At 38.7% G+C, this 18,031-nt stretch overlaps 1 protein-coding gene across 3 annotated transcripts in view; it reads right to left on the bottom strand.

Annotated features, from left to right (window-relative positions):
- Positions 1 to 3,652: 3,652 nt before the first annotated feature.
- C6H9orf85 (chromosome 6 C9orf85 homolog) overlaps positions 3,653 to 18,031 on the bottom strand; it is a 32,084-nt gene continuing 17,705 nt past the window's right edge. Inside the window, exons 2-5 of one of the 3 annotated variants that reach the window (XM_065406408.1) lie at positions 15,379 to 15,476; positions 10,756 to 10,862; positions 5,298 to 5,411; positions 3,653 to 4,624 (exon numbers count right to left, since the gene is read on the bottom strand). In XM_065406408.1, the coding sequence (XP_065262480.1) occupies positions 4,432 to 4,624; positions 5,298 to 5,411; positions 10,756 to 10,862; positions 15,379 to 15,471 (507 nt within the window). In that variant the 5' untranslated portion in view covers positions 15,472 to 15,476 and the 3' untranslated portion in view covers positions 3,653 to 4,431. Of the gene's footprint in view, positions 4,625 to 5,297; positions 5,412 to 10,755; positions 10,863 to 12,870; positions 12,951 to 15,378; positions 15,477 to 18,031 lie in introns of those variants that run through there. The other 2 variants (XM_065406409.1, XM_065406407.1) reach the window with 2 other exon arrangements.

Raw genomic sequence — 18,031 nt, 5'->3', positions numbered from 1 at the left:
TAATGGAACAGAAAACTAAGTATTAGTGCCCTGGCTTTGAAACACATTTTCAGACCTTTTGATATGCACTTTTTTATTTATTTATTTTAAGGTTACTGATAGTAGGTACAGCTTCATTTTCTGTTACTTGCCAACTATGTATATGAAGTTCAGTGAAAGATTCTCACCCTCAGTCTGGTCCCATTATGCTGGGTAAATGCGTCAGAACAGCATAAAGGGCCCTTAAAAACCATAGGGAATATTCCCCTAGTGTGTGCACTGCGAAGACTTCCATAATACACCTGGTATAGGGGGCATACCAGGGTGGCAGAGGGAGGGGCACATAAGGAGTGGGGACACATGATGATGTAGTATAACACATATGCCAGCCTGCAATCCATAAGGCTTGAGAAGGCTGTTGTATCTTAGATGCCCCCAGCATAACTTAGGCAGGCCCTGGGTCTCTCCAGTTCTGGAAGAAGCCCAGGTTCAGAGGGTGCAAAGTGGCTTAAAGCTGTCTTAGCCCTTCATCCCCTGGACTGAGTCCTGACTCAGAACCTCTCCCACAGAGCCTCATTCAGCTCACTTTTCGTGGTTTCACACTGGTGTAATTCCATTCACGGCAATGGAGTTGCCTATGCTACCAGTATGAAAAGAGAAATGTGTTCTTGACTAAATTCAGAATCAAAGAGCTCATACTTCACATGTATCTGAAACAGGCACTCTAAAGTTTATTAACCCCAGAGAATACCTTGTATTTTAATGTCCTAGGTGCTTAAGATTTCTTTTTCTCCTACTATAAGATATGTAAAGTCAATGGGAGTTAATTGCATGTTTTGGCATGACTAGGACCTCCAGATTTTCAAATGCGCCCCCCCCCCCCCCGAATATCATCTTAAAGACAACTTTATGTAACTGAGTCTAAAAACATGTTTTTTTTTTATTGCAGACAAATTAACTACAGGGCATCTTCTGAAGATGCCCTGTAGTTAACGGTCAGATTGTATGATCAATTCTCACACTACTTTATCCAGACCTGATGCTAACCATCAAATAAGCCTGGCTCCTGAACTCAGCACAACTCAGGATCAGGCCCCAAGTGATCTTTTGCATGAGGCAATCAGTCCTGTGATTGTTAGCAGTGGTGCTTGTGCAAAGTGCAATAAAAAAATTGTCCAGCATCAAAGTTTTTCCTCTGTGGTCAAGGCAAAGTTTAAAACCCCATACATATCTATACAAAACCATAGAAAAACCCAGTATTCTTGCAAATATTCATGTATACTGTAAGAAAAGGAACTATCTTACTGGAACAGACCAGATATTCATCTAGTCTCGTATTCTGAGTGGCTAGGATCAGACTTTAAAACCAGAAGTGATAGCCTAGTCTCACCTCCTGCACAACACAGGCCATAGGAGTTTCCTGCTTCAAGTTCAGTAGGTGTGATTCAGGTAGGCACATCTCCAACATCGAGTCTTGATTTAAGAATTTTGAGTGATGGAGAAGCCATCACAATCCTTTGCAAGTTGCTGCAATGGTTAATTACCATTAGTGTTAAAATTCTGCACCTTATTTCCAGTCTAAAATGTCTGTCTAGCTTCAACTTCCAGCCACTGGACTATCTTCAAATGATCAGAAAATAGCCTTCATCAAATTTCTGTTCCCTATGAAGGTACTTAGAGTGATCCTGTCACTCCCATAACTGTTTGCTAAGCTAAATAGACTCAAGGAGCTCACTCATGAGAGAGAGCACATCTTCCAATCCTTTAATCGTTCTCCTGGCTTTTCTTTGAATCCTCTAACTTTTGTATGAGATTACAAGAACTATTTCCCACAAATCCATGATGATTGACAGTAATTATATTACCCTTCTTTAAGAGTGCCACATGAGTCATTCCATTTTTTTGCCTAGGACTGTCAGACTTGTGTTATGAAGGAGCACCTATTTTACTTTCTCCAAACCACTTTGTCATTTTGCATTGTGATATCTATCATCCCCTAATCCTTTCAACCTCTCCTTGCGTGAAAGGCTTTTCATGCCTCTCCCAAGTTTTCTCCTTTTCCATGCAATTCTCCTAGTTTCCTCAAAACATTTTTTGGAATCCAGCATGGAGGTCTGTGTGTGTGTGTGTATATATATATGTATATGTGTATATGTATATATATATATATATATATATATAAAAGCTCATTTCCTTCTCCAATTTAATAATTGCAAGTTTTGTAATTAGTTTCTACATCAAAGCTGGGTAATAACTACAATAACCTCCTCCTTACCAACACCCCACACTACATGCTTTAGTGTCCATATCCTGTCTTCTGACTCCAGCACAGGTATGGAGGGACTATCTACTTTGTTTATAGAGCCAACTAAAATACCTGCTTTTACTCTGTCCTCTCATTTCTTGCCTCCCCTCCCTCCCTGAAGGTGTCATGGACACACTGACTAGCTCATCAGAAGTTACTATCCAATCAGTAAGTCTCACTTTTTTTTTTTTTTTTTTTTAATAGAGATATCCCATCTCCTAGAACTGGAAGGGACCTTAAAAGGTCATCGAGTCCAGCCCCCTGCCTTCACTAGCAGGACCAAGTACTGATTTTGCCCCAGATCCCCAAGTGGCCCCCTCAAGGATTGAACTCACAACCCTGGGTTTAGCAGGCCAATGCTCAAACCACTGAGCTATCCCTCCCCCCACTTCCCTACAGAGGATAAGAAGGCAGTCTCCAAAGCACTCTTGGCTTTTAAAAGTATTTCCCTCTTTATACTACTACTTCCTCTTGCTTTTTTTAAATGCAAATTTAAACGTCCATTTAAACAGAATCTTAAAGTTAGGGAAGAGAACATTCTACAAGGCTGGGAAATATTTCCATGCAGTATAATGTGGCTGGCCACACACAACAAGTTGTTTCTGAATACTGCTGCTCTTTATGCAAAAGAACTCTCATTTTATTCCTCATTTTTGGCTCAATATCCGCCACCTTTGTATACTCAACACTCCCTGGCAGCCTGCATGCAATTTCTTTCATGATTTAGATTCCCTGGCAATTGCTCAAATTGCTTGGATAAAAAAAGATACATGGTGTAGCAGTTCCCACCTACTGGGAACCAGCCCTTATTGCCTTACATGGGCTAAAAAAACACCCACACTTCCCCACTTTCCAAGTGGGGTGTGAGGAAGTTCAACCTCCGTGGCTCACTGCTGCTGTAATTGGACAGGGCATCCAAGATGGCACTTTGTTTGGTAGGTCAGTTGTGTACACTGAGCAAGGTCCCTTAGAACTGGGCAATTCTATGATGAACCATATGTGGTTAATTTAAATAGTCTCTTGTAAAAATTTTGTTTAATACTTTTGGTCCCCTCTGGCCTTGGAATCTATTGCCATAGCAGATGAAACACTTGCTAATTCCAGCAGTATTTCGGGTTGCAAAGCACACAACTAAGAGGTGCTACTGAATTCAAGTAATAAAAGGGTTATTCTATTCCAATAAACTTAGTTAAGCCTTCCCCATTAAGATGTTCTAGTCCGTATTTTATAGTTAGTTCTTCATAATGTAGAAAACTGATTTGCTTTAATTTCAGAAAGGCTGTTCCTACAAAAACACACACATGAACTAGATTAGAGATCAAACCTGGCAATATTGCTGCTGAAAAATAAATGCAGTTATATGTGACTGTCACTAGAGGACACTATTTATTTCTCATATCATAAGGCAAACTGAATTAGAAATACAGCTCACAAAGGAAAGATCAGCTGTGTGAAACAAACTATATACTAACCAAAAATAGTAGGCTTGTGGTCTTTCCACACTGGGAATCTTAATCATGTCATTAACATTTAAAATGTTAATGACATGACTTCAATTGAAGTACTGTTGCTTATGAGAGGTACCATAACAGCATTCAGATCCTCTATTTACACACAAGAGATGAGCAGCAAGCGTGGGGGTAGTGGCAGTACTCTGCAGAACCCTGTTCTGGAGCATATTAGCATGACTAAGAAAGTAGCTTAGTCTCTAGAATCGTTCATTAGCACTATTTTTGACAGTTTAACTTTCCTTCCTGTGATACGGCCATTTGTCCATTATACTTTGGCCTGTAACTCACTTTGCACAAACAGAATAGTCACCACATGACAGTGAGTTTCAGACACTTCCAATCAGGATGATTTTTAAAACCAATGACCTGGAAGTGGAAAGGCTCCATAACTCCCTGTATACCAGAAATTGACATACATTTTTTTTATTGTGGAATCCCTCTCTTGCATAAAGCTTTTTGAGAGACAATTCTAATATAAATGTTCCATTTATATTAGCAGTGTGTTAAGCACTCAAATGTCAGACTGAACTGTCCTAGTGGAAATACTAGGTAAGTATCACTTTGACTTTTTTCTTCAGTTGTACAGTCTCCTGACTAGAACTTTAGCCTTTCATATAAGATTCTACAGGAACAGTTTCAGACTTCTGTCCTTTCAAACTTCATATTTTTAAAATGTTCCTCAAGCATGTCAGGATTCTTCTCATCCATGCCATCTAAGTCAATGTCAAAATCCAGTTCATCACTTTCCTCTGACTCTTCTCTTCTACTGATCCTTCTTTGGCAATTTCCAGTAGTCTCATTCTCCATCTTCTCTGGTCCTTTACTGTTCCTAAAAGGAAACATACAAGTATTATTTGCCAGGCTTTCAGGATCTAATTATTAAACTGGGAGTGGAGCAGGGGGAACTTTTATTTTAAAAACAACACTTCTGCTGAATGGAAAAACGAATGAAATAGTAGAGAGAGACGTCCCTGAAGAGAATCCATGAATAGTTCAACATATCAAACTGTTGCTGGCCATAAGCCACATACCAGCAAATTAATGCATGATGCTCAGTAAAGAGAAACTGCTGGCACAAGAGCAATAAAAACACTAAATAGCATAGTTGCTATGCTCTACAGCAACTCTTGTTTGGTTTCTTTTTTCTGCGTACTGTAATTCTGAATAATCAGATGACAAATTAAATTCAAACAGTAAATTAGCTTGTGCATATTTTATGGTACTTAACTTCTTAATCCATTTTAGAGGGCTTCATTCCAAAGTAGATGCAATTTACCCTTTGCAACTAAAATAAAGTCTTATTGGGTCTGATCTCATTCCCACCAACGACAATGGGAGTTTCACCCCTGATTTTCTGTAGGACTGAGGTTGCTGTCTTCTACTGAATCCTGTCACGGTTACCTAAAGTGCATACTAACATTGGAAATTTCAAACGTGTTTTGTTAAGAGAATGCATGAGCTACAACTAGGGCAGGTAATCAAACTTTCAGAGAAGTACTTACGGAACTACAATTTCTTCTTTCTTTCCACATTTAGCACAGACTTCTAATTCACAAGCACAAGATCTACAAATAATATGGTAAGAATCCTTTACAGTCTTTTGGAGGCACTTCACACTATTAAGAAGGAAAACAATATTAGAGTGATTGTGGATAGTTAGCAAATTGGAATGTTCAACTAATTCTTGAAACAACTAGACTTATTATTGGAAAGTTTTATAGACACCCTCCCCCCAAAGTGGGAGAAGACTACTTTCTGTAATAATAAAGTCCTATGTATATGCCAATCTCATATGAAATATTACTTAATGTTAAAGAAATGTTAACGAATTGACTGTACTATCATATTTCTTTTCTCCTTTAACTTATGTCCGTTTTGGAAAATTAGAACAAAAGAGGGAAGAATTTTTTAATGATCAAAATGATAGAACACAAATCTGTGTCCACTTATTTGAGCAGGCTGTTTGGTTCACTAACACTGCCTATTTCTTTAAAAGCTGTACAACTTTTCCTATTTCTTTGGCTCAGACAAGAATAGTCCAAGCAGAATATAGTACTAAGACATATGTGCAATTTATAAATGCAAACTACAGATGCAGAGAAAATACATTATATACCTTTGCATTTCTCAATGTACAAAAGATGACTTGAGTCGAAACCCACAAGAAGCAGTGTACTATTCCAAACATTTAGAGGCTTTGGTTGCTATTGTCAAAATAAAAATGATAGAGGACCTCTGGCCTGAAGGTTAAACTGCCTTAAAATTTGAATGACTCAAACATTCATGATATATCAAAGGTCTTCTCTTTGGACAAAAACCGAGAAGATATTTCTGATGTAATCTAGTCAGACCCAAAACACCACCCTGAAAGCCAGCCCTTCTCAGCCCTGAAGCACTCCAAGGATTCAAGCACACAGCTTCTTTCACAGTGGGTCTTGCAGAGGAAGCAAAAGAGGCTGGATACCAAGTCATCAGATACTCTTCGAGTTCTTGGAAGGACCAGGTGGGCTAGTAATTAACATCTTATTGGCGCAAGAGGACTACTTTTTTTAAACCACAACTTTCAGTCACAATCTGTTGCGCTAGTTTCAAAGATGAGGGGGGGGAAAAGGATTAAAAACAAGACTAAGCAAAACTAACCATTTTAACTTAAACACCAATAAGCTTTCCTTAAAGACTAGTGCTATTATCAACCTGAGGAAAGGCTGGTGAAAAGAGGACTGAGGAAGTGGACACTAGAGCACAGGTGTGGTGCTTAGGGCAAAGATCTTTAGCATCCACACTCATAGGACCCCTGAGAATAGTCTGGGCTTTCAGACCCAGGGTCCATGGACTTGAGTCCCACTAACCCTGGGCTTACATTGCAGTGTAGACATACCCTTTAATACCTTACATTGCAGGGCACCAGATCTCATGGAGCGTGAATGTACAGTACCACAGGATAAACTGCACTAAAATCTTCTGTGGTAATGTCCTGGAAGAGGACATGAAAAGCTCAGCCTGTAGCAGCAAGGTTTCTAAGGTGTACTCACCCAGACCCTGCAAAGTTTCCAGCCAAAGACATGTCATTCATGCAAAAAGGTTCAAGGAGAACATAAAGTACTTAATTTGTGCACTTTTACAGTATTCAGTACTATCTGGTTTCTACCACAACTCCCTTCCTTGGGCTCCAATCTGTCTCCCCTTACTGTAGACTACACTGTGCTTCAAAGATAGTGATTCATGGATGTCCGACTCCTCAGAACATTGAAGTGCACAGGAATCATGGTAGGATAAATCTCTGAGAATATAAGCCCTTCATGTACTGTCACGGAGCGCTTTAGTTTCAGTAACTAGCATGATTAAATGTAATGTTAAAAATGGATCTGATCTGAACTCAAATTAAAACTTCCATTTTTTTTTCATGAAAATGTCACTTTTTGACCAAGCTGGCTATTTTCATTTAAAAATTAGTCATTACAGCACTGAATATTCCTTTACAAAATGAAAATAAATTTAAAATTCAACTTCCACTGAAGCCAGGAAAGCCATAAGAAAGCTTTGGGAACTAATAATGTGATCCAAGTGTCAAGAGCAACCACTACTGGGATACTTTTAGGTTTGCAGGGGGAGCTGCTCTCACTGACTCAATTCAGTAACAAAGCAAGTAGAAGGTCAACTGAAATAGTCTTCACTGAATCCTCAACTGGCTCTTCAGAGTATGCCAATCCCTGATGAGGGCAGAAGTGGAATATGTCCACTACTTGCCTTCCATTCAGATTTATCAGTAGCCAGACTTAGACAGAAGGTGCAAAAGGCCTTTTCTCTTTTGGCCATGAGGACTGCATATCCCATCCCTGTTAAGAGCTCAGTTTTTCTAGGAGTGGACCTTATGGAACTAGCCACAGAATTAAGTCATAAGATTTATTTTCCAGATTTTTTTTTTAAATACTTTTGTCATTACACAAACTCTCAACACCTTCAGCCCATTATGCTTTATGTTGTCAGTGAGTGACCTCTGTCCACCTGTACTCCCTGAGTTAGCCTGGCCCCCTTGATAAGGGATTTTCGAGGGATTAGGGATAAAAGGATGGCAGGCTAGAGCCTTGTAGGAAGCTCTCAATATTGCCTACCAGGCTGCTTGGCCAACAGCACCCCGAACAGACCACACTATAAACTGCAAGCAAGCACACAACAAACAGACACCAAACAAATATTTGTGGGAACATTTTCTTTGGTTTCCATTTGCATGGTTTCCAAACTACAGTAGAACCTCAGTTATGAACAGCTTGGGAATGGAAGTTGTTCATAACTCTGAACAAAACCTTATGTTTTTTTCCCCAAAAGTTTATAACTGAACATCAACTTAATACAGCTTTGAAACTACTATGCAGAAGAAAAATGCTGCTAACCATATTAATTTAAATTATAAAAGCACAGAAACCATTTCCTTACCTTGTCAAATCTTTTTTTAAACTTACCCTTTTTTAAAGTGGTTTAACAGTACTGTACTGCATTTGTGCTTTTTGGGGGAGGGGGGGTCTCTGCTAATGCCTGATCGCATATTTCTGGTTCCAAGTGAGATGTGTGGCTGACCAGTCAGTTTGTATCTCTGGTGTTTAATTCGGAGGTTCTACTGTACCTCAGATGACACTCTGCATTTTTTTTATTTGAAATGCTGCTTCAAAATTAAGCAATCCTAAATCTCACGTGGCTTTGAAACTATGGCTCAAATCAGAAACGATCAACTTAGCAAAGATGAAGAACCTGGTCTGAGTTTCAAGTCTGGAATGGAACCATGTAAGCTTCATGGGATGTTGCTTACATTTTATAAATGTCTTCTGCATCCAGTTTCTGGCAAGCATCAGTGAGTTATGACTGATGGAATGTCACATAACACTAGATCACTTAATAATTTCCAGCAGCCAAGATAGCATGAACAAGATGGAAAAGCTGTACAAAAAATATTTCAGTCCAGTCAAGTTGCTGTTTAAGATAAAAAGCGGTTTCAGAATACTAAATTATTTTGAGAAATTTAGAGATTAATTAGCACCTTAATAGCTCTTTAAAACCTAGACCTCTCCCTCTTTACCACTTATGGCCTGAATGGTGATCTTTTCTTCACGTCACAGAACAGAGCTGGTGCTAGCCCACCGGGGGCCTTAAGCAAGAATATTTAAGTCTTTTGAGATAAATTTAGGAATTTTCTAAAAGTAAAGTTAAACTCTGAAGGCAAACTGACATTCTCTGTTTTTGTTTGCTTTCCCAAATTGATCAAACATACCACACACCCATAGTAACCCATGAAATAGCCCTTGTTACTCAAGTTACTGTGAAGAAATTGATATTTTTTCACTCTGGTTTTAGTATTTGGAGCTCTAGGAGGACACTATTCATAATTCTGAAATCTACAAGTAACATCCACAAAAAATTAAATGGTACAAGTTGCCAAAATCTGCAATGAAGCCAATAACTTCAGCAGACATATGAGAACTGCAAAATCAGCAAGTGTATGTGTGTACTTTTTTTACAGAGTAATGTTTTTCAACAGCTTAAGTGTAGAACCATGTACACCAGTATATAATTAATTGTATGAAGTAGCTGCAACTGAAGATGCTAATCTCCAGATGAGACTGGGTTAAATCTGAATTTTTCATAATTCTTTCATAACTGGATTTTTAAATACTAATCACTATTTAAATTTAGAGTTGAGTTTATATTGTTGTGGCAAAGTATAAACACAAGATTCCAGACCTTTCTGTGGTTGACCCTGAAAGGCACAATAGGCAATCATTTCTATCAAAAGTATCAACTCATGCTCCTTTCTGCCTTTGAAACATTCTTTCTTCTCCCCTTCCCCCCCAGTTACTGAAATCTTAAATGTTCCCCCACAGTAACACAAAACAGTGCAACTCCACCAAAAATATTCTTAAAACATTCCTTTATTTTTTTTTAATCTGTTTAATGTGACCTGCACATCAGTAAACATTCTGTTACCTAAAATTACATATTTTGGCCTGATCCTGCAATTAGATCTGCATAGGCTGAGCTCTGCACTCTCACTGAGCTCCAGTGATGTCCATTTATAAGGAGCAGTTTGTAATAGTGGCGGTCTTTATTTGTATATGTTGAGACTAAGGAAGATCTGATAACTGCCAGAATCATCTATTCTATCTCAGCTACTGAAGAGAATTTTTTAAAATAAAGTTGATTTGATTTAATGGTCTTCCATCTCCATGAATGACAAGAAAAATCTACTGATGAAAACTATCACCTGCATGGAGGCCATTCATATTTTATACAATATATTCCTATGAAACAAAACACTTTATTTTAAAGCCCAATTACAGACAAGGAAGTTCTGCCTGAATTTAAAAAAGTGTAATTAAGCCCTAAAAGGGTTTCTTTAGGCCCCTGTCTAATAGCTCTGTTAGATGCCTATTCAGTTATTCATTTGGTGGTACTGAATGAGGTTTGACAGGCTCCAAGATTGAAAACATAAATTCATCTGGTTAAAAATTCCACCCCTTTCCCCCCCCCTCCCCCCAGTTAATCTTGTGTACTGTAAAAATAGAGAAGTTTCCCTGTCTCTGACTGACTTTGCAATCTTGGGACAATCATTTGTTTCTGTGCCTCAGGTTTGTCTATTTAGAGGATTATGATAATTAGGTTCCTCACAAGCACTGTGATTCATAAGGATGTTTAGGTATTTTAATGAAAGGTGCTATATATGTAGTGGGGGAAAAAACATCAAAAAAACCCAATGGTTTGCATTTTTAAGAGAACGCAACACTTTTTAATAAAGTAAATACAACATTGTAAGCTTTGTTGGAACTTCAGCCTACTGAATTTAGAACTCAATACAATAGGGATTACATCTCTTCTATACATCAAAATGAAATTTCCAAAAATGGTAATACACACCCCAAAAGAGGTTCACAAATTATACAGTGATTAGCTGTGAAGTAATTGTTGACTCACCATTTCTTCGGTTTTGATAGTGGTTTGTATTTGCTGAATTTTACACGCCACTCCAAGACCTCCTTACAGTGCTGACACACTCCATCATGAAGCTTTGCATTGATTTTCTAAAAAAAAAAAAAAAAAAATTGTGCTTGAAGTGTCATCTTTTATAAATCAACCAATTAGCAACTATTCATCAGTTTAGTTAATAATAAAAAAAAAAAAGCGCACCTCTTATGAAGTAATTCCATGATCTTTTGATATCATGCAGCTAGAGTACTGGGGGAAAGATGTATTCTAATGGCAGTGCAAGAACAATGAGTTCATCTGTTTATCTACCTGTTCTTATGTTAGTAATAAAGATACTGAACACTTCCAAGCATTCCTAAAAATCAGTAGAAGTAAGCGTTGCTAGACTACATCCATTTAAAGAGTGAAATGCATGTTTGTTTAGTATGGAAATGGATTTTGAGACAGCAGCTTTGCTCACTGAAGACGGGTTACAAGTTTAATACCTATAATTTACAATATATTGGGCTTTAGCAATGATGATGTATATTAAGTGGGTAGCCTTGGACTTTTCTAAAAGCACAGAGGAAATGGAAGTGCCACATCTTATACCATCAGGAGGACACTTAATGTCTTCCATACCATGAACTAAGTTCCTTCTGCTTTCCCTCAATTTCTTTTTAAAGAAAGAGAAAATATGATCAGTTGAACTAGAGAAGTGTTTCCATGATGAGGGAAAGCTTAGTATAGGTACATTTTGCCTCCCCCCTGCCCCAAAAAGTCCTCCTATTCTCTGAATTAGATGAGAATACAGTACACATGAAAAAATCACTAGTTGCACTAGAAACTAGTTATCCAGGGAACAGGGAACCTTGGCTTCCTTAAACAACCCTCCTTTCTTAGGGCATAGCTACACTTGCAGATGTAGAGTTCTTTGAGTTAAACCAGCCTTCGTAGAGCACAGTAGGGAAAGCGCTGTAGTCTGTCCACACTGACGGTGTGGCCACATTAGCAGCTCTTGCAACCGCCACAGAGAGCAGTGCATTGTGGCTGCAACGTGCTTTTCAAATGGGTGGGGTGGGGTGGAGTATGACAGGGAGTGTGTTGTGTGTATGTGGGGGGAAAGGGGTTTTTTGGGGGGCTGAGAGCATGTCTACATGCTGTCTTGTAAGTTCAGACAGCAGCAGACCTCCTCTCTTCCCACCCCTCCCCCAGCATTTCACAGTAATGGTTGCTTTGTCTCAGAGCAGATAAGCATGCTAGCTGTCAAACAGAGCTTTCAAAGGGCATATCCAAAACAATTACAATCTTCCATACCTACCTACTTAAAATAGATGTAATTGTTAAGAGTGCAAAGAAGTAGTTTCCTTAGTATAGGTTCTTAAATCTTTTAATAAGCCTCAGGCTGAGTGCATGTCCATTTTATCTACTGAATCTTCAAACTTTCAGGAATACCAACTCTAATTTCTCTGACCACCTTAGCCATTTTTATTCTACCTGAATACAAGAAGCTTGCGTTCCTTCCCACCTGATTTAAGCCCAATCAATTTACTTAGCAGTTTAGAATATTTTTGCAAATATTCTACACTATAACAACCCCTACCTCTTTAGTGACAATTTTTCCCACAGTCCTACAGACAAGTTGAGAAATAAGACTGACAGCTATTTCCCTTCGGCCTTCCGTTGCAACTGACAAAAACTGGAGAGTAGATTTTTGGGAAGGAGTATTCTATTACTACTCATATCTCCTCTGATGGGTACAATCCTTGGCTCCCCCACACATCACAGATGTGACCTAGAGACCCTACCCTTACCTTCATCTCCTCCTTTTGCCTGAGGCCTTATTTACTTTGGGAAATTTGTGCACATGGTGATTGTTTTGGACTGGGACAGCTCCACCAGCAGTAAAAGTAATGGAAACAAATGTAGACAAGAAGCTAATGCTTTTAGTCACCATGACATCTAATCCTACTCTGCACCACTGAAGAATATCTATTGCTACTCATGCCCCCTCAAAACACAACAAAAAAACCACCCTAAGTTTTCCAGGGTGGAGGCCCCCTGAAAGTTGTCTTAGAATCCCTCTGGTAATCAGCCATACAGACCTTTTCAAGGAAAACCTACCATTAGTGGGAGGGGAAGCTACCAAGCTACTGAAGCTTCACAAGTACTTTGCAGCTGCATAAAAGAGATTGCTTTTCTTGCTGGTACAGAAAAAAACAAAAAGGGAAAGGATTCTTATTTAAACTTAAAATTTAAAGAAAAGTATCTGACCAAAGGGGACTTATCTACCAGATGTGGGATTCAGGAGAGAAATCAAATCTGGGCCAGCAAGTTCTTTTCCCACCTTTGTTCCTTGAAGAGCTGCTAGTATCTACCCCCTTTATTAAAAAAACCCAAAAACCTGTCACCATGTTTTACTGGCATCACAAGTCGTACAAAGCATTTTCTTTGTCAAGAATACTTATTCTTATTTGTTTTTTTAATTTATTAAACAGAACATATGAGGTTTGCCTCCTAGGAGTCATTAAGAAGGGTAATGCTTCTTCCAATTGCTATGAACTGGCGATGGAATACGTACTTCTAGTTGGACGAGACCCCCCCCCCCCCCCGCTTTTTTTTTTTTTTTAAACTAGGTTTAGAGTAGAGCCAAAAGTTAAAAAGAAACCAAACCTGGAAAGCCAGAACTGCTTCAGAAAACAAAATGGAGGATCATTAATAATTATAGCCATTTCAGACATCCAAATATTATCTGATCATAGCGATGAATCCTGTGAGAATTCATCTACAAAACGTACAATAGTTGATTTAAGATGTGTGAAGTAACTAAGCCTAAAAATCTCACAGTAAAATAAGGAAAAAGCAGTGATATTAACAGATTTTTTGGCATACTTTCTACAGGTATAACTAATTACAAAGAGGCATAGTACAAGACATTCAAAAAAACAGCATAACTGACGAGTGTTGACTGCATCAATAGAGATGCTTACATAAAAGTGTAGTAAAAAATTAGATCAATGATAAGTACAAATACTTTTTTCAGTGGAAAAGAAACCACTAGCCTTTTCATTTGCAAGTGTTAAAACAATCTTAACTGGAGCAAAGTGTGTGTGTGTAAGGGGGGGGGCTATAAAAAAGTGTGTTGGAGAGACATTCTGCAGACTAAAAATTACTCAAATTGACTGAATAGATCTTAGTGTTGAGAGATGTTTAAAAATCTGAAGTGGCCTACTAGTACACATCAAGAAGATTTACTAATTAATAACAAAACTAATTGTAGTCTGAAAGGAAAACTGCAGTAATTAGTTAAACTACATATAAACAAGCATGTATTTTTTACTATAACAAATACACATTCAAAAACTAAGGCTGGGATTTCCAAAGGAGCTTAAGGGAATTAGATGTCCAAACTTTTTTTTTTTTAAATCGGTTCCTTTGAAAATACTAGCTCACCTTTAAAAAAATAACTGTTTCTATCTATTTTAAAGTTTCATACTGTCAACCATCTCCATAGTATCTAAGCATCTTCTCCATATGGTCAACCGCAATAGTGAAGTTGCTAATAGGCTTCATGGATCCTGTGGCTCGTCTATCTTTTGGTGTGGGGGGGGGGGGTGAAAAATTCTGCTTGGGATACGAGTTTTTGTTGTGCTGGTTGTTTGTTTTTATTGCAGGGTTTCTGGGGGTTTTTGGGTGGTGGGGAATCAATGTTACAAGTACCATACTTGTTTGGAAAGGCTGCTTGCTTCCTTTTGTTTTTGTTTTTAAAGACTCATTTGCAGAGCCCTTAGATTTGAATCCTCAATTCCAAAGAGAGGAATTCCAAAGAGGGGTCTGCTGTTCTCTGAACTTACAAGACAGCATGCTGACATGCTCTCATCCCCCCAAAACCCCACTCTCTCCCTCCACATACATACAACACACTCCCTGTCACACTCCACCCCACCCCATTTGAAAAGTATATTGCAGTCACTTGCATGCTGGGATAGCTGCCCATAATGCACCGCTCCCAATGCCGCTGCAATTGCCGCAAATGTAGCCACGCCAGTGCGCAAGCAGCTGTCAGTGTGGACAGACTGCAGTGCTTTCCCTACTGCGCTCTCCAAAGGTGGGTTTAACTCACAGTGCTCTACATCTGCAAGTGTAGCCATGCCCTGAGAAACATTGTTTCCCTTGGCTTCAGGCAGCCTCAGACACAAACTTTCAACCCAGATATCGAACTATTCTCAGTCTTCAGTGCTGATTCCTTCCTAGAATTGCTACCTCTAAACCTCTTAAAAGTGGGACTTGGAGTAGTGGCGGCAACGCCACTTCCTCTACTTTTCAATTTTAATTTTTTTTAATTTTTTTTTTTTTTTTTTTTAAAGGAAAAACTTTTCTGTGCCAAGTCCAAAGCTCCTTGGCTTCCCAGACCATGCTCCTCCTACCACCTGCAAACAAAACAAAAACCTCTCAGAACTGGATTTTAACATGCTCCAAAGCAGGACTTAAAGGGACTGGAGCCACTCCAACTCCACCATGGAAGATTTAAGTTTCTTCCGTCTTCACAGACTGGAGGTTACTTGTGATCCTTGCAGGCCCAAGTGGTGAACTTCAGGCAGATTGAACATCTGTTAAGTAAATGCTCCTCACCAATGCATCAAAGGCATTATGTATGGTAGCCTTAGACATTTGTCTCGCATGAAGGACATTCTTAAACCCAGTCTTTCCCCCAGGATCTGCCATTACAGCTGAAAAAAAAATCATGGAGTTAGAAGGGACTGTTCAGAAACACTTAAATACTGCAGGCTTTAATTATCATTATGCAAATAACTACTGCGGTATAAAATGATTGGAGAATGGACACATCTAAGCAATTCATCTAGTTGTCGTGTTTGATTAACAAAAAGCTTTTCAGACCTGATCCTGCTCAACTTATGTCAACAGCAGTTTCACCATTCTCTTTAATAGAACTGCAACTAACCCTTATTTTCTTAACATGGAATATATTTGTATTTAAGTATATAGTCTATACAATGACTTTTAAAATCTAGATTTCTGAAGAAGCAGTTTATCTATCTTCATTCTACAATTACTTAACTTTCCACCTTAATACAGTAAACATAAAAACTTGGTCTCAAAATAGAGTGGGTTTTTATTCTAAACTAATTATTATAGGTGGTGCAGGCAGCACCACCTAGAGTCAAGTTTGCCTGAAACTTTGCATTATAAGATCTAGCTTTCAGTGCTTACAACTTTGCCAAACAAACCGACAAGTCTGATGTTTTCTATGCTGAGCATCTGCCTAAGGCAGAATCTTTTTTGGAAAAGTTTCAACTAAGAGTTCAGCCATTTCTATATAATATTAGGGAAAAACAATATTCGATCCATGTTTTTTATTGCCAACCCATTTCATTGAGAAGCTGTAGTGCCTTCATTCTTTGGAGCATGTAAACAAAATTTGGCAGGGGGTTGCCCTGTTGTCAGGGATGACTTTTGCTATCCTTATGAAAAGTTGTCCAAATTTTGCCAAGTGATAAACCTTTGAAAAATCTCTGTTCACAAGTGCTCAGCAGACACTTGTTAGAATTTGGCAGTTAAATTCTCAGAAGATTCTAGCTGCCATGAGAACACTCCATCTTTTCACTGGAGCTGTGTGCCAACCGCACAGTGCGTGCACCATCCCCACACAGTGACTGAGCATGCTCCATCTCAGAGCCACAGGGAAAATCCTTCTCAGGCCCTGCAATTGCGGCTCCTGGCTGCTGGGGGCCAGCATGGTACCAGGCACTGAAACTGAGAGCACTGATACTGTCCCGCCTGTGCTCTTAATCCTCCTGCTGGAGCCCAGGCAGCATGGAGAAGGAGGAAGATTCAACTGCAGAGGGGGAAAATATATCATGTGATCATGTAATTGAAGATTGTCATAATAGTACATATGTAGAAGGGAGATAAATTGAAATTGCATAGGCAGCCTTAATTTTGGTTTTTCCTAACTGTTGAGTGCTTGGCCTTGCAAACGTAATATTCCTTTAACACTTTTTATAATGTAATCAGATATTCCAGGTATCACCACAGCATAAACATCCTAGCACCCTTCTGGATTTGTGAAGAAAACTTTACTTTAGTCACCATGCTTTTAAAGGCACCTTTAGGTATGTGCCTTTTCTGTATGCTAATTTACAGTGTGATAATTTAAAAAAAACAGCACTCTGGGATAAAGTACTAAAATATGGACCCTTCCCTTTAAAACAGACCATTCTGAAAATGACCGATTTGTTTTCAGCTAAGACTCCTTTTCCTGTTCTCTCAACCATACTCATTTACGATAAATGAATTGCAAAACTTAGTACTGTAGTCTGAGTTAAAATTTAAAGCCCTGCAAACCAGTGCATACTAGTTTCTCTTCTCCTCCCCCCCAACATACTGCTGAAGCAATATGCAGTAATTTGTATTCCTAAGAGCATTTTAGTATCATTAGCCTTTTTAATAGGTTACGGGAGGTACAACACTACACTTCTGAGTTGAAGGAAGCTCATTATTGTTAAGCCGTGTACTTTTTAAAAAGGAGTCAGCTTCCCTTACAGATACTTCACTAATTTCCAATGATACACTGTGACTGGTACTGGAGAAGGAAACATTTATTACTGGAGTGATGACCAAGATAGGATCAGCAATGTGTAATGTACTCGGAATGCAAGGGGCCATACCCAAGAAAATTGCAATGCATGTAATAATGCTGAAGAACACATACTTTTCCAAGTACTAGTTGGAAATAATTCATAATTGATAGATAAATACCTGTTTGTGAAGCTATGAGAAATCCTGAGTTCATTTTAATGGAGACAAAGCTCTGAACACTATAATTATCAGACAAAAGAATGATGCTCATTTCCTGTTGGCAGTAGGTTTCCTGTACTAGCCCTGTTCCTGCAGAAACCAACTGGCATACAGCAATGAAAGCAATCAGCATATTGTATATTTTTCAGTTCTGAGGTATGTGTTTTAAACAAGTATCACAGGAACATCAATTAAAGATAAATGCTCTTTTCCCCCCCCCATCCTACCCAATCCCTCTACTTCCTTAGTTGGTGCCCAGCACTGCCCATATTAGTCATAGATTAAACTTTTCCTTTTTACACTGAAACTCCAAAGTTCACCTTAAGTTAAGATCAGGTGACTGGCTCACATGACAAAAAAGCTATGACTCATATGCCCAGTCTTCTACATTTCCAGCAACATATGCTTGAATAATATGAAACTACAGAGCTCCCATCTGAGGTCCTCTCCCACAAAGACATGCACT

The sequence above is a fragment of the Emys orbicularis genome, chromosome 6 (assembly GCF_028017835.1).
Source record: "Emys orbicularis isolate rEmyOrb1 chromosome 6, rEmyOrb1.hap1, whole genome shotgun sequence".
Classification (NCBI taxonomy): domain Eukaryota; kingdom Metazoa; phylum Chordata; order Testudines; family Emydidae; genus Emys; species Emys orbicularis.
Note: the sequence above shows the minus strand (reverse complement) of the source record. Positions and strands in the feature narration are given on the sequence as shown.